This window comes from Bacillus rossius (assembly GCF_032445375.1).
Source record: "Bacillus rossius redtenbacheri isolate Brsri chromosome 9 unlocalized genomic scaffold, Brsri_v3 Brsri_v3_scf9_2, whole genome shotgun sequence".
Lineage (NCBI taxonomy): Eukaryota > Metazoa > Arthropoda > Insecta > Phasmatodea > Bacillidae > Bacillus > Bacillus rossius.
Window position 1 is genome coordinate 17,948,096 of NW_026962013.1, and position 22,513 is coordinate 17,970,608.

The 22,513-nt window shown below is 35.1% G+C and overlaps 1 protein-coding gene across 1 annotated transcript in view; it reads right to left on the bottom strand.

The window, feature by feature from the left end:
- Positions 1-5,762: 5,762 nt before the first annotated feature.
- LOC134543126 (protein GDAP2 homolog) overlaps positions 5,763-22,513 on the bottom strand; it is a 166,264-nt gene continuing 149,513 nt past the window's right edge. Inside the window, exons 11-12 of the mRNA XM_063387961.1 lie at positions 17,766-17,909; positions 5,763-13,330 (exon numbers count right to left, since the gene is read on the bottom strand). Of these exons, the coding sequence (XP_063244031.1) occupies positions 13,289-13,330; positions 17,766-17,909 (186 nt within the window). The 3' untranslated portion in view covers positions 5,763-13,288. The remainder of the gene's footprint in view (positions 13,331-17,765; positions 17,910-22,513) is intronic.

The window sequence follows — 22,513 nt, forward strand, 5'->3', positions numbered from 1 at the left end:
TATTGCTATTGTAAGGAACTAAGTAGAGAGTAAGAAAAAAATAAAGATCCTGACAGTTTATAGTCTCGCCATATTTGTTTCAATTTTCAATGCCCTTTTCGTATATTACAATTTAAATTGCAGAAAAAAATCATGTTTCATAGCCACACAAATAGTTAGTGTGTGTCATTTCTCTATGTCCACGAGGTCTCGCCGCGTCAATTTTCTCCTTGGAGCGAACCCGTCTGCTTAATTAAATAAACAGCTTTTATCGTTGAATGATTTCATGATTTATTTAATGAAAATATGCTCTCATAAAAAAATTAGTTAGATAGACATTCAATAGGTGTCTTTCTCTCACTCTCTCTCTGAAATGTATGTAGCTTGCTCGCGGGTCAGTAATGCAGACAATCTTTACATTCTAGCTCAAGACGGAAAAAACAGTAAATGTGGTTTACAAAGACATTTTATGAAGTGTCTTCCCGTCATTACATTTGAAAGTAGAAACATATTTACTCAAAATTTAGGTAGTAAGATATTTTTATTGCAAAGACTGAAATAGAGGTGAGAAAAGTTATCATTTGTGAACATAAGAAAACTACTACAACTGTATCAACTGTTATGTTATAATGTTTAAATTTCTAAATGGTGCAAGATAATACAAAATTCCATGCGGAAAAAGTCGTGGGCAACAGATACGTAAAGTTATAGGTGTGGGGCTATGCATGCTGATTTTTCATATACTGCATGGATGCGAAAATGTAAGAATAATCTATCTATCTTACTATAATAAAACAGTACTTTTTCTGTCTGTCTGTACGCGATTTTGATGAAATTTTGTGTGTGAGTTCACGGGGATTCGAGGATGGTTTAGATTCACAATTGGATATTTTATCTCGATTCTGAGTTAAGAAAAACTAAAAATACACGCTTTAAAAGCAAAAAAACTAAGCATTGTTGATAATTAGCCTCCATGGCAATGGGCTTTTGCATTGTTGTTGCCTTCTGCGTAACCATGGGAAAGGTTTTTGGTAACGGCAGTGGCGTGCCCAAGAGGAGGGGTATGTATAATGAGAAGATACAAAATGTCCAGCGTAGATATACTTACCGCCATATCCATATCTCACAAAAAGTACATTTGGGCAGGACAATGTCTGTCGGGTCCGCTAGAAAGATATATAGAGAGATAGAGATATAAATAGAAAGATAGAGAGAGTTATAGAGATATACATAGAGAGATAGAGAATTAGAGAGATAAAGAGAGATGCTTAGTATACGTTAAAAAAATTACAAAAAAAAATTGATTGAGGCATTGCAACGCATGCCGGGCATTATCTAGTATGAATATATAAATTAAGAGCTTACAGTGCTTGTAAGTCATAAAATTTGTTTCTTGAATAATGAGGGATTCATGTACGTACGCAAAGTTTAGTTTTAATTTCTTAAACATAAATTATACAAAAAAAAAATACATCTTGTAACTTGTCACTGTAAAACTTGCCATATGAGAGTTTAAAAACTACATAATCTCCACCAACAGTTGTTGCAGTTTATGTGCTAGGAGAAGAGTGGTATATGCTGAAACGTGGTGTTGCACACAGATTGGTACATTGCAGTCTGGGCAATAATAAGTACCTTATTTCTGTTTCTCAGTGCCTTTAGCATTCCTCGCATGAGCACGGACATCATACTGCCTCGGTGGTCGCTCCTTCTTGGCGGTTAGAGGAATAGGCTCTGGGAAGTGTCTTCCATCCAATCGAAGAGGAGCAAGCAATGGTGCTGCTTCAGTAGGGTGGTGTTTGTCAATTTTTTTTTTACCAGTTCCAATCTAAATTTCAAGTGACTCATACTTACATCACATTATTTGTAAAGTGTGAATGCATTGAACACAGAAAGGTCAAGTAAATGGTCGAATAATTTAGTTTAGTAAACGTTTCCAAGTTTTCTGGGAAGAGGTTAGTTTGCTAGCTTTTGGTCTATGTTGGTCCATTGTTTTGTTGTATGGATACAACTAGTGATGAGTCAAATTCCAACTTTCTCAAATCTGAATCTTGAATCTCAAATCCTCTCAAATCCGAAAATAGGTCTCAAGAGTACCAAATAAAATAATGTAGAACAAAAAAAAAATAACTATGGTGTTGAAACTTTTAATCCTTTAAATGTTTTATTAATGATATAAGTTTCCAGAATAAATACATATTTTAATTTTATTGATATAATTACATGTTAAAATTCAATACCTTAAGGAATAGTAACCGGATAGGATGAAGAAATATTGATGTAATAAATTTAATTTATTTCCTCTAATATTTATTTTTGAATCTTTTTCCTCAAATATGAAACCTATGAATACTACGGATTTGATGGTATTTGAGGATTTGAGAATATGATTGGCTATCTTCCACTATGAATAACTGAAACCATGCCCACCATGGTGTCACCATCGACGTATAGTTAAAAGTTACTTTGCCTCTCTGGTATGTTTTCATTATATTCTTCTTCATTTCTTTTCTCCCTAGTGGATCTGGTACGCCTCTCCTCGAGACATTCTGTGTCGTAACTATCTGGTGAGGTGTAGAAGTTGTAGAAGACAGTAGTACCCTTTGTTTAGCAAATGACTTATGAGGGTCGTAAGTCGTAACTACTCGAGATGATTTTGGAAGATGTTCAATGCAGTGTCCATTTGTCCTCCCTTGCCCGTATAAATTACTAGCTGCCCGACCCGGCTTCGCACGGCTATACTAATGGAAAAAAAATTAAGCCACATCTCCCATTTACAGTAATGGTAAATTAAAAAAATCTGTGAAAAAAATTATTACAATGCTGTATAATGTACCGGAGAGAAAATGAATAGACCGATGGTTTCCCGACTCGTGCACGCAACGTACAACTGATGTACCCGTACTTTGCTACTGCAGTCTACAGGCAGATCACTCTTGCGCCGCTCATAATACATGCCCCTCGTTGTGGGGACGCCACTGCCGCGCGATGCCCGTTGCCATGGAGACGCAGAAGGCATGAACAATGCAAAATACTGTTCTCATGCAGACAAAGTACCCACTGTTGCCTGGTTTTAACCACCCATGGGATCTAATTTTCGGAAAATGTCATCCTGCGTAACATAAGGAACATTACTGTGAAGTTTCAAGTCTGTAAAATATATATACTTGAAAAAAAAGGGCAATTTTTGATATTTAAAGTACTTGCAAAATTTCAACGGTGATGAGGACTGCACTAACAATGAAATAGCCGTTGCCATAGAGACGAATGAAGCATCAACAAAGCAACAGCCGTTGCCATGGTGATTTCCTACCAAAAACTGGAAATAAAAAAAAATTTAGGGGTGGACTACCCCTAACATTTAGGGGGATGAAAAATAGATGTTGGCCGATTCTCATAGATACCGGATAAGCACAAAAAATTTCATCAAAATCGGTCAAGCCGTTTCGGAGGAGTATGGCAACGAAAACTGTGACACGAGAATTTTATATATTAGATTAAGCTCCATACAAGCCACTCCTGGCTTCACACAAAACAAGAACTACTTTAGTCCAAATTGTAAACTTTTTGAAGGTTATGTACTATTCTCAATGCAGCCTGCCTTTGAATAGAAGGCTCTCTCATCATTATCATGCTCAGGGGTTAATGGTATTTATAATCTCTCATTAAAATCACAAAATTAGGCCTTATCAGTCATACTTTTGAACATGTCTTTGGAATTGGATCAAATGTTTCATTACCTGTAAAATGTAAAAATATTTTCAGGAGACAAAATCTGGAAAATATAGGTGCACTCAAAAGTAGATTTGATGACATTTTAGTTTCAGGTTTGATTGACTATGATTAATTGCAGAATGAGTACAGGAAAGTAAACATACAGTTCTTCTGGGATGAATCTGTCTTTTATCGAAGTGGCATTGTTGTGCATAATTATTTTGACACATGATTTTTTCCAATACAAAATAATCAAAAACAAGTGGTTCAATATTTCTTGTCAACATACGAAGAATGTTTGCCAGTTCTTTCAAATCGGGGTGGAGGCGAAGGTGAGTCAACACTCAACTCACACCACTCCAGAGCTGATGCAAACACTTCATTGACATCTTCTTCCGAACTGGTACAGCTGCTGTCCGATATATTTTCTCCACTTTCAGAGATGCTGTCAAAAACGTCACTTTCTTAATCCATTTATTCACGAAACACATTTCCTTGCTTTCACAATAAATATTTACTGCAGATGATAAAATAAGCACTACTGTATGGTGTATGCTATTCAATGAATGAGATGTACGCATACTGAACAGTACTTTATATAAGTTTAGAAAGCCATGTGCATAGATCCACAAGCTGTCACAAAAAGCCTTACAGTACAATTTAGAGGGACAGAGAGAAAAAAATGTATGTATTCCTTTCCTTGTATGAGTACAAACTATCAAACATAGTGTAACAAACTGCTCACCTATTGATTTGTTATAATTTAATTAATAGTCTAAATATTAGTTAATAAATAATACTCTAGTTAATTGGGCCATCCTCTCCGGAACTGTTTCCCACTCGTAACAATATGTTTACTATTTGCTTAACTTAATAGTGAATGTCTATAGCAATTTTGCAAGTATTATTTTTTTTTAAATACAAATTTACATAGCTATGTTGCCTGAGTAAAACATACTTTTTTTAAACATCTTTATCTTCAGAAAATCGATACCAGAAATGTTTAATTATGATACATAATTACAAACAGATTATAAAAATGATGCCAACTGATAAAATAATTGGTTACTTTTTGGAACATTTCTTCACACTAATAATTAGATACTTAAGGGGTTTAGAGTTATTGTGATGATCATTGTTGAGGTGGGGAAAAATAAACCAAATGTAATTTCAAGTGGCTAACTAGTCAGGCCACTGCTACACATCAAGAAACGATTCGCACAACACTGCTGAACTGTGCCTAAAGTGGTCTCACAGATGACATGGAACATTAGTGAATAACTTGCATTTGGAAAGATTGTGGTAAAATCCCAGTTCACTTATCCTGATTTTAGTTTTCTACAGATCCTTGAAATACCTCCAGGTAAATGCTGGGATGATTCCCAACAAAAAGCCATGGCCAATTAAATCCATATTTTATGTTGTTTGTGTTGCTGTGCATGTCTGTACTTTTCCTCTTAATCTATTAACCAGCCCATATAACCTAACACTAATTAAATAATCCATGTGCAGTTAATACATACTTTCTTCTAAGCAAATTGGAAATAATTTTAATGCACCTAGGTACTAAAACTTCACCACTGTGCTCTAAAGTAAAAATATTCTGATGAAAATTTTAAGTGTAATAATCATTTCTTCTTTACGAATGCTATAAGAGTAGGTACAGTTTTTTTTTTAAATTTAGCATATCAAAAAAAAAATTTAATTGACCAATATTAAATTCACATAAACCCAACCAAAACAACATACCTGGCTTAAGACTACATAACCACAGCTCCTGAAAATATAGTTCCTGCAAGTATCAAATATATAGTTTACAGATATTTTAAACTTTTATTAAATTGCACAATTTATTTCAAAATGTGAAGCATACTCTTTATTCACAGTTCTGAAATTTTTTTTTGTATAAGTTAGCTTCAACCTCCCCTAGGATCTGCCAATAGTCCTGGCCTATCAGATTGCTGATGCGAGGAAGTATCCATAGCCAAGATCTTCTTGTGAAGGGATGATAGCAACATTAAGGGAGGTTAGGATCAGTGTGCTGTACTACTTGAATAAAACACCAAGTATTAACGTGGAACTTGAAACATTAATACTGCATTTATTTCTTCAGTTCAACATTCTTTAAAGTAATTCATGTTTGCAACACCAGCAACTTAACGAGATCTTAAATTGTTTCATTTTGCTTTGTAAACATGTTCTCTAAGTATATTCCAAGACAAAAATCATATTTAAACTGTATATAATTTTATGTACATTTCATCACAGCCCATCTATTCTAGATTTCAAGCAATACTAGGCACCAACAGATTTGAATTCTACTAAAACTACTTTGCTCAACCAACAAAATGAACTGCCATGATAACTAGGTTTATTATGTAAATAAAAATTTCATATTTGATTATTCAGCAACAGGTACCTATCTATGGAAAATATGATGAAATTTCAAACTAAAAAACAAATAAACTGGAATTCAATTTTTTTTTTTTTTTTTGCAGTATGAGAGTAAAATATATTTATATCTATACAGATTAGATTCCAAAAGTGCCAACAAAAGTAGTAGACACATAAATCTGCCATAAATTCATAAAAGATAAAACTAGTTTGTACAGTCTTAAAAGGCTTTCTTAAGAGCATATTTAAATAACACTGACTACCACATATTGGATTATATGTTACGTTATTTTTTTATACAGTATACAGTTGGCAGTATGTTAACTTTAAAAAAAAAAACATGGATCACAGCCTTGGCATTTAGAAAGCATCTTGAAGTCTTACTGCTAACTATTTATGTACATCAATTAGCACTCGATGAATGATAAAAAAAATATGGGTCTAATAATAATAGTTTTGAGTGTCCATGGTTTGCATACTAATCTGTTGAGCCTAGAATTACTCAGCCTATAGACAAAGAGCTTGATCATTAATAATGGTGTTTGTGTATTGCTTTAGCTACATTCATCTTACTTCTACATCTACTTGATTTAAAAAATGTTGAATGCTATTTCGGGTGGGGTAAAAACTAAGGTTCACATTATAAAATTTATAACTGGCTCTCTCAGGTCTCTGTGACAAACTAAGCTACAAACATATTTAAGGCCTGAAGGTTTCTGCAGTGTTAAGTTTACATTATTTATTAATCTTGTCCTGAACATTATTTGAATTCTCCTGGCAGCTGAAAACTTAACACAAGCTCATTTTTAACTCTTACATTTAAAAAAATACAAGTTAGGTACAACCAAACCTCAATAACTAGTACATCCTCTAAAACTTCAACACTTAATGTGCCTATTACATCTAAGTTTATATTAAATATTTCAACATTTCTGATATAATAAACATTAAACAGTCAATTCATAGCTCATAAGAAGAACAAGTTACATAGACCTATCAAACTTGAACATTTTATATAAAACTGTAGATTAGCTCCAATTACAGAATGTTTAGAATTTGAGAGTATGTATTTTTTCAACACAGCACTCAATCAGAAGTGAATATAAAGAGAGAAAAAATATGAAAAAGTAATTTCTTTATATTAATATGCACATTGCAAGTACTTCTAAGGTCGTCTTTGGATCACAAAGCACAATCTTTCTAGTGTTTATGATAACAGTTTGAATATTTTCAGAAACACAAACTATATGCTTTAATTGCTATGCTTGATTATGATTTTAAAATATTTAGCATGGCATTTTTAAGGGGAAAAAATACAAATATTAATACAATATACATTTTTTTTTTTGCAGTAGCTCAACAAGTGCAGTACAAAATAAACCCATTAAAAACATATGTATGCAAGTACATTTAATTACTTAAATCTTTAATTTGTAGCAAGCATCAAAGCATAAAGACACTCAAGTTGAGAAAAAAATTCCACACTAATTTGAAACAAACACTTGTAGAACAGCTTAAAAATGTCTTATCATTAAAAATAAAAGAAATGTAATCCCAAAAATCCGGCTAATCCAAACACGTTTATGGTGCAAGTTAACAAAAAAAAAAAAATTTGTTTTGTTCTTAAAAAATTTTTTTGATGTCTTCTCCAAAAGATCAACATTAACAGTGTTATAGGTGTTATAGGTTGTGTTATGTGATAACTTAATGCTTTTGGAGATTTATTTTACTGCGTGCTCTTGTATAACAGCAGTTATTAGGCTAATCCGATAATATGCCCCAATTAGTTTGGAGTAGCGGGACTCTTCTGTATTTCTCACTATACAACACCGTATAAATAATTTTTTTCTTTCTGTTATATTTAAAATGTTATTTAGCTGTGCTATGTTTTAAAATATTTATCATGTACTTAAAGAATTGCTCTTTAAAGTCCTGAACTATTATAAGCTAAAATGAAAAGAAGGTTTACATATAATAATTCAAGTTAAATGTTTTAATTTCTGTCAGTAATCTTAGGTTTAACATATTTGTCAACACATACTTAACTTGAGCTAAAAGAATTGTGTTAAAAAATATTTATCCATCAACATAAGTTGTTTAGAGGATAAAGATAAAACATTCGGCCAACTAGAAAAATGTACAACAAAGTCACACTATTTAAAACCCACCCTTTGAGTCCGATGAGTTCAAATAACCAATTCTCCTCTGGTAGAGACAAGACATAATTAATTTATTTTTTAAGCCAATTTTGTATTTAAGGGAGGAAATCTTTTATTGTTTTAAATACTATATTATTATAATCTATTATTCAACAAAATACACAAACTAAATTGTTGCACCAAAATAATGTAAATTTGACTATGAAACATGTTGAATTTTTACAATAAAATAAATATTTACTAAAGATGTGAAGGATATATTTAATAAACACAGAAAAATCAGAAAGAATAGTGTCTTTCATGAATATCAACACTAGAACCTATTAGAAAAATGAGGTAGTTAGGAATGAACAATAAAACATATTATAATTATATTTTCCTATACATTTGTGCCATACATTTTAAAATGAAATTTATGCTGAAATACAGACATAAATTTGTGATTTGAGTTAAGTTTCGTTTTATTTCTGCACGAGTTCACAATCGGATTCGCCTTTAAATGCTAAATAGCGTATTTTTTAATTTGTTGTAAAATGGTGTATTGACATTCTTTTCAGTGTTTGTTTTTTCACAATTCACCATTACATCTTGTTCCTATCCAGTGGACAACCTACAATAACTGGAGTTACTGTACCACACACAAAAATTTGTATTTTTTTATTTTATTTTAGCAATGAGCAAAAGGCACTGATTTTGCTACTTAACAGTACTCATAGCAGTGAGGTACGAAAAGGACTTCGTTTCTAAAATTTTAAATTTAAATTGCTTAAGCCATTATTTTTTCTAAGAATGCTAGATTCACTGATAAACACTTGGCTTGGTGATCGAACATTTAGGCAAGGCTGCACCATCTGGCAGTGACAAACATTAAGCAAACACTTTGCAGGTTAGTTGAATGGGGCAATACTTTCCTTCGCCTGAAGTCACTGCTGCGCGTGCTGGCTTAAGCATTCCACTATGGGTGTCTTGTTCAATACCAAGCTCTAGTAATTTATAGTCTTAAGGGCCCCGCCTAGTTGGGCGTGTAGCTTCAGAAAAAAGAAAGACCTTTTTCCTAAATAAACATGAAATAAAATTATTACTCATTTCAAAATAACTGCTCAGGATATCAATAATTATTGACCACTCAATAATGATTAATTAACAATAAATATTACTCACTGTTAAAATAATCCCACCATAAAATGTTATATTAAGATTTTCAGGACCCGAACAATAACAATTATATAACTACAATTTATAAACTTTTTAAAAAGTAATTCAAGTTTGATAAAATTTATTCTTAACCACATTTATAATATTACTTAGTATTACTCAGCAAAACCATTCATACAATTTAACAACAAGATAACACAGCACAGGATTTTTTGACTTTAATTTCTTTTTAAAGTATTCAAGAATCCTAATTTTTTTGTAATTGTTATTAATTCAGTTCAAATAGAAAAAATAAATTAACATAAATTAACAAAATTATTACTCATTTCAAAATAACAGGTCAGGATATCAATAATTATTGATCAATAAATATTGATTAATTAACAATGAATATCCAAACCATAAAGAAATTTTTAGTAAATATCAAAAGCTAGGATTGATTATAATAAATTAGTATTTAATTTTATATTATGTATAGGTTAGATGTGATCAAGCATTTTTCTAGACTGATTTTGTAGTTCTGCAAATATCACCTTAACATTGAGTTACAGTGCAGCAGATTTTGCCAATAGGCTACATAGACATACTGCAATGTCATCACATGTTCTACCATCGAATGAATGAACAATGGGTAACATGTCCGCCGTTCCGTGACGCGAAAACTAAACGGAATGGACCTACTTCACTGTAATTCTTTACATTATAACCATATTGCCTCAAAGTGAAAATAAAAACAAAAATAACGTAATTTGAAAACTTCTCGACAGATCCGAAGGGTGTCTGTTCAAGAAAATAATTTAAGAGTAAGCTGAGGGTGGATGTGTGGTTATATTTCCGTACTTTGTTTTGAAACTGAATTTGGACATGAAACACTCATTCAGATTTCTCAATAGCAATCAAGGGCATTACGTTACAACTTTTGTCTTCATTTCTCCACCATATAATGTTGTAATTACTGCTCAAATATCATAGTTGGCCCTATGCAAGGCAAGAAGACTGTGCGCTAGTTCAGAGCCTTGCTCTTAGAGACAACACAGCGCTAGAAGCATGACTAAGTGTTGTTGGACTAATACAGATACACCCTGGCTAGGCGGGCCCCTTAAGTAGCTCTTAATTTATTGTGAGTTTTCTTACAACAATTTATACATATACACAAAAAAATAACAATAATTGTTTACATACTATTATATATTGTTTATTATTAATTAAAATTATTAATGGTTTGTCTGTAAAAGTAATAAAAAAATTACATCAAGGTTCTACTGCACTAAACACAGGTATTGAGTGTAACCTATGAACTTGTAAAAGAAGTGTATTTTGTATTATTGTATATTCTTCTTCCCACATAAATTATGCACAGCAAGTATTTTACAAAGTTTATAAATTTTTCTGCTGGAAGCGCTATCTATCATATGCTCACAATGTTTCCAAACATACAAGCTAACAGTGATTGTCTAGTTTTGAAGTATAACTGGTCTCGGCTCCCATGGACTGAACAAACTAAAAATAACAATTTTCATGGAAATCATCAGCACGTGGTGATGGTGGTATGCTTGATTCCAATCTCTGGTTTAACTAAAAAAATTGAGCATCCAGACAAGTGGTACGGAGACCCACTTTCATCTTGGAGGTCGTACTGGCTTTAAGTCTCTGTACATAATTGAATGAAGCAAGTCCCTACCTTCATCTTTTAAGTATCAAACCATATGAACTATGAACTTAATAAGTATATTGAGCCCAGAAAATTTTCATACAAATGTCTCACAACAAAATAAGATTCAAAACCAAAATACTGCACAGCACTAGGCCTGTGTAAATGTTATAGAGATTCATATTTGATCCAAATTAAAATACTTGTACTTTGAAATAACAAATGTTTGATTGTATTCAAAATTTAGATAAGTGTTTGCATCACCTGGTGTAGCTATTGGCATTCAAGCACAGTCATCATCACACAATATTTTATCTCAACAAGCATACAGTCGTGTTTAGAATGGCTAAAGCTCATATAGTATTAAATCTGGAATCTGGAATTTCTTTTTTCAACTAGAAGTTTGCAACCAGTGCAAAATGATTTCTAACATTTCAAAACATTACTTTATTCATAGTAGTTTTTTTTTTTCAAAAACTTGACATGAAAAATATGTTGCCATTTTATATAATCATGTACAAGGATTTGTCAAATGATTAATTTTAATATATGTTTATAACACCATAACTTCAAGGGGTGGGAAAAAAAACAAGGGTTAGATGATGAAAAAATTCTTAACACCCTTATATTGTTTGCAAATCTTATAATTATTATCTAAAACTTTGATCTGAAACAATTTTCGATAAGACTAACAATTATTGCCAATGGTTGTAATAATAATAATATAATAACTCAAAACCATGTAAACTATCAAATCCATTTTATTTCATTTTAAATTTTCCCAAATATTGTCTAAAATGTTTGTCTTAAGTATATCATTATGTAACCACCATTACTGCAAGAGGTGGAAATAGCAAGAGTTGGGGGAAAAAATTCAAAGCTTTTTTAGTTGGATTACTATCAAATCCGTTACAATTGATTGAAAAAATTCTAAATATTATCTAAAACCTTTGGCTGATAAAACAATTCATGATGAAACAAACTATCGCAGTAAAAATGGGTTGAAATAAAAAATCAAACCTTCCTTCCAATTTGTTTGAACTGATTATAAACCATCTTAAATGTTGCTCTATAATATAAATGTACTTGCAACATGCAGAAAGTAAAATACCACCATCACTAAATATCAATTTTATACCCTAAAAATAGCTTCAAAATATTGATGTTTTCTAATTTCTAAAGTGCACTTTATTAAAAATATTTGTTGCTATGTTTTGAGAATTACATTTCAAAATGTTTTATATCAGTGATAGGAATTCACAGCTCAAAAATTAAACAGTGACCAGCAAAATAAAAATTAAATAAATCTGTAGTTATTTTTTCATAAATTTATAGTGATGGGTCTCAAATCCCAAAAACAACTTAAGTACATACCATGTAATGACATACAAAAATAATCACTTGGACACACATTTACAACTTATACCTGAATCTTTATAAATGGCCAGATTAAATCGTAATTAAAAATGTCTAGGATAAAGTTATTAAAATAATCAACAGAACTTCAAACATCACAATTCATAAATATTGAATTAAAATTTTAAACTCTACCTTCAGAACTGGTACACACAATTATTCTATAAAGAAAAGTAATCATGGATAAATATATTTTTAAAAAAATCAATAGAAATTAAAGTTTTCAAACACAAATGGCACATTAACCTAGCATCAATCAATAATAAAAACTAACTAAGATTTTAAAAATTCACACTGTCCTGCATATATACAAGATAACTTGCTTTATTTTATATAGTGATTAAATATTGTGTATAGAATGTTAAATATCAGCATAAAAATGTTTGTCAATGAAATAAGTTTTTCTTTAGCTTCCTCATATAAATGTTGATATACATAGTTAATTTTTTTTTTTCCTTTCCATCTCACATGTTAAGTACATGTCACATTGGCAGTTTTTGTAAAATGTTCCTTATGCTATACCTTGCATACAGTTTAAACAAACACATGCTCTTCTACAGCCACTACTTGCACATGATGATATACCTCCTATAGCTGGGCTAGAATGCTGAGCACAGCGTAGATTAGCAATAAAACCTGCCACAAATTGCACTATCTCCCAACAGCTGCAAACTGCTTCCATGGAATCTTTGTTATATAAAAAAAAATTTCAGTAAAGCTTTATAAATTGTTTGTTTAAAAAAAATAAATGCCTTCCTTCATAACTCATCTAGTATTCTTAAAGCATGCTGCAGAACTTGCATGATGATCTCACATGTTCTTAGGTTGGTGATTCTGGCTGGAAGTAGCGGAGTCCATTGATCTGTGAGGAAAAAAAAAATACTGTAAGCCATAAATGTTGAAATAAAACTAAATGCAAATCAAAATTAACATTACAAATATTTTTGTTCAGTTGCCACAAAAATAGTAACTGCGTTAATAATACCAAGCCATATCTATTCAACATAGCTAAAAGCACATTTGGCACATTTATTTCTGGCTTTCGCATGTTGGCAATTAAGAAAAATCCTAAAAAAAAACCCATCAAAAGCAGGTTACTACTATTCATGCAATGATCCTGTATCAAATTCAATCCTAATTGGAGAATATTTTTTCAGAACTAATTACTAAACCAGCACAATACCTAATCTAAAAATATGCTTCATATTGACTGTCATACCATTTATTACAAATAATGAGCCAAAACTAATTTAAAGTTAAGATAAACTGCTTGATTTCAACAAATTTATATATACAGTTGTACTTTTTCATATTTCCATGAATAGAAAATTCTGAAATAACTACGCAATGCGTAGTAAATACAAAACTATAGAAATTAAAAAAAGATACTAGTTCATATTTCCCACACTCTCTAAGTAATTTATGTACTATTTTAACAAATGAGAATAGAAGCAGTCAAAGGGGAAAAAGGTTATTTGGTTTTCTTGCCAGTAGTATTCTTGATGAAACTTAATGTTGATTCCCAAAAGACAAGAAAACTTAATTTCACACAATTATATTTTTAATACAATTAGATTCTTACAAGCAGCATGAATAATGACTATGAAAAAACACTGTTTTAAAAATGTACAAAAATAATCACATAAAAACAAGCTCATAACCTCACAATCTGAAAAACGTTACGGATGATGTAAATCAAGTATTAAGATAAAATTCTACAAAGATAATTGAAAAATACTACACAAAAAATAAATCTATAAGTACTAAAATTGTCATAAAAATTTCTTAGAATTAATAACAAACCATCGTTACTGCTATCTTGCGTGATAAATTCACAAAAATTGTAGGTCCCTGTATGGGCCTGACCCTTCGAAGAGTGTGTTTATTGCTACGATGGTGCTGCCAGGTCTGATGAAGTGTGCAAGTAAATTTCTTTAATGTAATACTTTTACGTGGTATCAGGTGGCAATACCACTTCACATTGATGGGGGGGGGGGGGTCCCTCTCTCTCCCTCTCTCTCCCTCTCTCTCCCTCTCTCTCTCTCTCTCTCTCGTCCTCTTCACTAATGTCGCACTTCATTTTGCTCTCGGAATTCCGGAAATGTCACCACGGGACTTGCTCGGAACTACTGTGGAGGCCGGTGTCGTTAATGCTTGAAGATGCCTTGATTTAACCAAGTTAGTTCACTCACATCTGTATGTGATGGGGCATTGTCTATAATCGTTCAATATGCTTACATAATTGTTTTTTATACTATAACGCTTCATTGCAGGAAGAACAACTCATTCATAAGTTTACCATCCATCCAAGCTTATTTTTCGTGTTTATAGTATACGGGAAGATTGTTCATATCAACATTTTTGAATGTGAAATGCTTGTGGATTTACAGATTAACATCAATGATAAATTACGGTTCCCTGGAGCATTACTGCAAAACATCAAAGCCACACATGTTGCTCGCTCATTTTGAATCCAGGAGATGGGGTTTCTGCTTATGAAGCCAAACCCCTCATAGGCAGTATTGTATATTTTCTGCGGTGAATAATATCCTTGTGAAATCAAATCAGCAAGCTTGGTTAGATCCTTATTACTTTCAGTGTGATCTGGCAATAATTACTCCCCAGTGATCATTAGCTGATGGAGTCGGTGTGTTTCTTCTATCGATCTAGCCACTCTGTGTTACAGTGAACATGTCACAGCCATTCATCAATTTATTGAAATGGTAGCTTTGTTTTTGTGTATAAGACCACTCAAAGGAGTTTTTTTCCCCCTCTCCTGTGTAAACCACAGAAATATTGATTTTTTCCACCTTATCAAAATGTGAACGCCTATGTTTGTTGAGTATCAAGTTTTTTTTTTTTTTTTTAAGTACATAGAACTGTTTGTATGTACAATCTTGGCACGGTTTTACTTCCAGTCACTTATACTGCATTTACATCGAATTAAACAGACAACTTTGCTGCACTTCCACCATCATAGAAACACTTTAAAACTTCTAATTTATCTTCAAATGGGCAAAATGTTTATTTAAATTTGGTGGCCATTTTACTGTACTGAACACCAAGCGGGAACACTCGTGTAATTAAACCTAGGCCTATGTAAAGGTATGAAATTTAAAGTAGGAACTAGCACAATACAATGAAAGCACTCAACTGGTCCGCAACAAACACAATGGTCGGCAGGTGTCATTCAAACTGTTGTAACTGGCCTTGAGCTGTACACCGGCACGCGCTAGTACAGTACACTAATTATATATTACAACAGAAGGGCTATGTGCATAGTTTGATGTCTTGACCCAATCATCAACATGTACAGTGATTTTGTCCTTGCAAAAAGTGTTATAAGCTATGTTGCATGATGACATAATGCTTATAAAATGCTGTTGCATTACATCAATTATTCGGCTAATCCAAAAATATGGTAAATCGAACAGGTCTCCGCCCCAATTAGTTTGGATTAGCAGGACTCCATTTCAGTTTGTCAAATATAAACTTAAAAATGTATGTTTTTATGTTTACCAGACATGTTTTTTAAAATATGAATTGTTTCACTTGTTTGGTAAAATCCAAACGATATTTGTTCACTACAAAGATGACTACTGGTTTAATTGTTCTTGGGAATACATTTTGTTTTAAGCTTCCTTTTAACTATGCTTTTCTTTACTGAAATTTGGCAATCATTACCATCACCACCACCATCACTGCTGGCTCATACACACTTTACAACAGGTCTCATTTCACCTGCTGGTTGCCACTGATTGCATATGCAAATTATCAGTGCCAAATAAAAAAAAAAGCACTTACACAAAGTCAAGCAAAACTTTTAGCAAGCGATCAGTGTGAAGGCCATTTTCAGTGGATCATTTGCAATAAAATTAGGAATTTTATGGTTATATAATATTAAATTATTCCATTTGTAAAATTTCTTAGCAATATTATATCTCAGAAGAGTATACTCAAAAGCTTGTTGTAGCTTGTGAAACAGGTTTTTAGCATATTTTGTGAGCAAACTACATTTTCAGTAGTGTATTATGAGAGTGTAAGTAAAAATTTTATTGTTAGCCCAGTGGGATCAGTAGATCTTCTCCAGAAAAATAAATTCCTTAAAAGGACTAATATAGCCTCTTGTTATGGCCAAAAGATTGTCAAAACATAAAATAGTGTTGTTTTACATACCTATGTGATCTGAAAAGTTATTTTTAAAAGAACTGGGTTTCCATCTTTTTGCTTTGCAATGGCTTATTTTCATCACTGAGAGATCTATAAGTATTAGCAATGCTACACCATCAAAAATTGCAGTTGCCTTAGTGAGAAAGGAGAGATAACTCAGTAAGAGACAGCCAACAGCCAGATCATTTCTACTAGCACAGGGAAACAAAGGAGCAATTTTGCATTGCCGCAGTGTTCCGTGCAACTTGCTTACTAGGGTGAGTGGCAGCAAGTAAAGCTACTGAACTTTTCAAATTGTTTAGTATTTGTACAGTGGCATACCCATTAGGTGTATTTGCAATTCAATACCTATACTTAATTATCAGCTAGCATAAATTTTTAATATTTAAATTTTTTTCTGTAAATTATTAGATACCAAATAAGCATTCATTTTTTTTTATATTAAAAGCATCATTTTGGACATACACTAATGCTAATTTTCGAAGAACAGGCAAAGACATGTGAATGCACAAAAAGCAAGCCAAAATCAGCCAATGATAATTTTACATGTAAAGGCAGCACAGGGAACTCCACGGAAGGAACAATAGCACAACACAGATGAACACAATAGGCTGAAAATGTAAATGAAAGTTGTAACAAAACCAGTAAATACAGGGACAAACAGAGGAAATCAAAGAGGACTCTAATTAATTAGTATCATCGTTGGGCTCCTTTGTGAAGCACTACAACTGCCGCACGCAAGCCACAAAGCAGATAGTTGAAACTTGACTAAATTTGGTTTAAACCATAATTTTTTAACTGTAGTTGGTTACTTCATTTCCTTGTGATTATTATTATAAATTAAGGGCTAATACTGTTAATTTATCTCAACTGCTCTTTTTTTCTTTGTTGTTTATAAATAAAGCGACAAGAAATTTAACAATAATTTGCAAGCTGTACAATTTCAAGCAAGTGATCACGATTACAAACGCTTGTAAGACTTTTTACCACAAAAAAAATTCACTTTAGTAAATATCTGGTGACAAAAAATTTTGCGACACAATTAAAAATGCAGGAGAGTTACGGTGGTAAAATTTGCAGGAACAGCGCTCAACCAACACCGGGTGCGGGACAGAGCAGAGACGCACCGTCATGTCGTACTCCGTGATGAAGGCGGGGATCTCGAGCTGCTCCGGCGACATGGTGCTGTACAGATACTCCACGCCCGGCAAGCTGTGCACCTTCTGCTTGATGGCTGGCGCCATGAACGTCGTGAACCACCACGTCATCATCTGCACATCGACCACGGCAGTAGAGAGGTTAGCTCGTCGACTCAAGCTACAATATTTGTCTTGTGAACTAAAACCTACGATTAGGATCATGTAAACTATTTTTTTTTTATTTGTGTAACAAATAATTCCTCATAACGATTTTTCTTTCTTAATCATTATATTTTAACAAAACCTGTGTTATAGTAACAGCAGCTGAAAAGTCTTTACGTGAAGATAGTTTTACTATTTTTGGCAGGAGTAATAATAAAATAAAGCAACTATGATTCTATGATGTGAAAAAAAAAATTATATAAAGCTTTGGAATTTAAAACACAGTTAAACAAATAAAGTAATTTTGTTCTCGTACATTCTAAAGCATATGTAATTTTTACAAAATGTGCACTGTATACAAGAATGTTGGTGGTATAAGCTGTAACAAATAAAATGATAAAATCAAATCTACTCATCTCATGATATGGATAATAAATAGTAATAATTAGGAAAAAAAAAGGCCATCAAAATTTAATTTTTATCAATTCTTAGGTAAAAAATTTATGCCTACATATACAGTAGTATCAAAACTAAAATTAAGCTGAAGTAACAGGTTGCATTTATAAAGAAAACAAACATATATGTATTTTATGTACTTTTACCCATCTTAAACTTGTATTATGTTCATTTTAAGACAACTTCTGTTTAATGTCCACACTAGTGAGACATTATTGAAATATTCAAAATTTTGTTAAAATTATTAAACATTGATGTATACCAGGGCTACGCCCTCCTAAGCCCAATGTGCCTTATGCCACTGCTGACCCCCGACGCTGACACCCTTTGTTTTAACCCTACTCCCAACAAGTGTGTGTGTCTGTGTGTGTGTGTGTGCGCGCACGCGCAAGTGTTTAGCCACCTGGCAAGAGGCACCTGTGTTAGAGCCTGTGTTACGGTTTATATCATTTATAATTTAGTTAAATTAACAAGAATGTTCTTTTTACCATTTCTATTTTTTCCCCAGGGTAATTGTTCTCAGCTAATTATGAGAATGGAGCAAAACCACGCATGACCCCTTTAAAGTTCCCCAGAGTGTTTTAAAGAGCATAATGATCATTGTACTTTCAGGAACAGGCCACACGGTGTCCTCGTCAGCATTATATTAGACTACTTGTTTGCAATATTAACTATTTTATACTTGTTAGTTACTCAGTCCTGTCACTGTACGTGACTGCGTCAATAAAACCTAATTTTAACCCTGAAACGTTCGTAATCATCTCTTTACGACGAGCGCCCCAGTACAGATAATGAGAAGAGCATGCGGCACGTCAAGATCCCACGGGTTTTGTACTGGCAGTCTTCTTCGCCGATAACACCGTGGGCTAGCAGACTGGTACGTTCGAGAGCATCGGCACCGGGAGATATCGAGCCTAACTCACCATGGGCCACATCACGGCCCAGAGACAGAACTGATAGCAGTGTCCATGTGCCCATCCATGTACAGAAGTCCAAGAGTGTGAAGGTTAGGCAATGCAAATCTGGTTGTGAGAAACAAAACATGTGAGTTATGCGGATATGCGACGGACACGAAGACGAAAAACAGTGGACCTACAACAAGACCTAACAGTCATGTGGCCATTGCGCATATGGACCTTCCAAGAATTGCACAGCTGCATGCAAAGTAGGTACTTTGTTACGCAAAAGCATGTGCATACACGTCGGAGTTCAAGGCATTTACGTTCTACTCAAGTGACTTTCTGGACCTGTGTGAGTTGTACTGTGCAATGTGTGCATGGCCACAACATGTGGGCGGACGTCAATGGGCCATGTGGTCAGACACATGTGTTTGAACTGGGCAAATAACATCATCATTCGTCACTGAAGTTTTGAAAAAGCACATAGCGGAAGATTGTACACCTGTAGCGAGTGTCGTGATGTAAAATCAGAAATCAGTGACGCGCGGACCATGGATTCTACCAACATCAGGACTTCTACAACAGCCATTATGCACTACAGGATGACTCCGGTAGGACACGTAGAACTGCCCAAGTTCACCAGGAGGACCAGTGACGACCCAGGGAAGTTTCTGAAGGTCGGCCGGGAGTGACTATTGAACTACTGTATTCCAAACACAGGATGGGCGGGCCGCGTGAGGCGAAGACTTGGTTGACAGTGGAATGATTCTCTTGCTGTTTCGAGGCACGTTTCATCAAACCTGGGCAGAAATTAAGGTACATTCAGAGCTACCCTGCATGGAACAGGGACAAGTGGAAATGGGAGAGTCTTTAATCTTTAAGACATTTTGCCTGTTCAAGCAGTTGTTACTGGCGGAAAACCCAATTTAGGAGATTGAACCCACAGTAGAGATGATGAGCCCTTAACTACGTCTCCACCTAGGCCACAAAACATAGAGGTCAGCTGAGAACTTTATCCGGAGTGCACAGGAAGTCATAAGGGATTTGAAGGGGGCAGGGACAAGATGGCAGAAACTACAGTACACGCAGCAGGAGGTCACATCAGCCTCCGCAACTGCCTTCGAGTCATACACGCCACCACAGGACAGCAGCCAGTACGTAAACAACCACCCCGCAAACACATGGAAGGAACGCTTCATCGGCGAGTGGCCACCGGCTCAGAGTCAGACCTGTTCGTTTGGTGTGTGCCACTGGCACCAGGATGGCCCGAACCAAAACATACCCAGGTAGGAAACGACCAGCTCCAGCCAGCAGAAAACGGCCCACAGGGATACGGTGGGATAAACCAGTCCCTCCCCCCAGGTAATAATTTGCGGTCAAGACCAGCAGCACGACTACCGACAGACTCAGCTTGGGACATGTTGGTGCAGTAGAAGGCGGCCTGCTACAAGAACCAACGTGGTGAACGGCCATGCAGGAAACTCCCTAGTTGACACCGCAGCGAGCTATAACTGGATCGCCGCCAGCCTGGTCGAGAACTCCAAATTTGAGGCTTGACTCGGCCCACTCCAAATCGCCGCTAACGGCGACGCTTGCCCGACGCAGGGCATTGTGATTATCGATGTCAGCATCAGAGTAAGCACTACACCACGACCGCAATTTGGTCGAAGGACTCCGGCAGAACATCATCCTACGACAGCCTGGGTTGTGTGACCAGGATGCAAGCATTGAGGTGCGGTCGGGGTGTCTTCACAAGGGCATCCAGGGCGCACCCTCCACGGAATCCGGAACCGGCTGCCACCTCGGGGCACAAGGTCCCGACGAATTCCAACATGATGTACCAAGATATGTAGCTAGCTGTGCTTGACCACCAGTAGTTGTGTGTGACACTACAGACCCACTTAAAGGCACTACAGTGACAGAACATGCCATACCGACTTCTGACCAACCCAAATTTTGCCCCCCATTGGAGCTATGGATACATGGGTAAACAGACTATCCTCACCCAAGTGCACGTGATGTTGTGGGACGGCATTATCAAGCCGAGTGAAAGTCCGTATAACTCACAAATAGAGAAAAAGGGCGGCATGTTGTGTTTCTGTGTCAACTTTAAACCGTAAACCGCTTAACAAGGTTACCCTTAATGTCACCCACCCCTACCCTCGTTGAACTTCTCCGACATGACATCTGAACTGGGAGATGCTAAAATATTCTTGTCATTGGACTTAAAATACTAGCATTTTCCAATCAGGGACGGGTGGCGCATTCAATTCTGCACTATGCCTTTTGGCTTGCAAGACGTGCCCGCGATGTTTCAAACTATAATGAATCGTGTGCTCAATATACAAGAAGGAAATTTTGCTGCAGCATACTTAGACGACATAATTACCTGGTCTCAGACATTGGAAGAGCATGCCCACCCCCTGGCACTCTTATTAGAGCGACTTGCCACCCATGGGCTCACGTGCAACACAGCCTAATGTCACCTAGGAGCACTGAACTTGACTTCCTGACGCTCATAGTCAACTAGGAGGGGAACCGTCCAGCAGGAAAACCACTGGAAATGATCATAAAACAAATCTCCGCCCCGTACTCGCAAACAGCCGCAGTGCGTCCTGAAGCTGGCCAACTGAATAAGGGTCTTTACACCGGGCTTATCGCTTGTGGCTGCACCCCTCACGTGACTAATGTCGTCAAAACAGCCCCTTACCGTGGAAGAACGCCATTCAGCTAGCCTTGACGAACTATAAAGGTTCCGCGAATGCCCCCTCTTGTAAATCAAAAATGTAGGTGAGCCCCTAAACATAGAATTAGCGAGTGAGAAGATCTTGGAGGTGGAGCAACGCTATAGCTTTCATGAACGGGAATCCTTCAGGGTAGTGTGGGCGCTGTGATGCTGCAGGCCGCACCTGGAGTGTCAACAATTCCTGTTGTGCACCAATAGTCAGTGCCTTAAGTGATTGGTGACAATGCAAGGCCACCGCCTTAAAGTTGAAATGTTTGGTCATGCTGTTGCAGTCCCTAGACTTTACAGTAGAGCACGTGCCCGGCAAGAGTAACGAACTCGCGGACCTGCTGTCCCGCAACCCATACGGCAATATCGCTGCCAGTGTAGATGCCTCCTGGGATGAACTGTTACTACCCGCCAGCGGATGTCCAGTAGACCAGATAGGCACACACGGTCACTATAAGACCATCTGCGCCGTTGACAGGGACGAT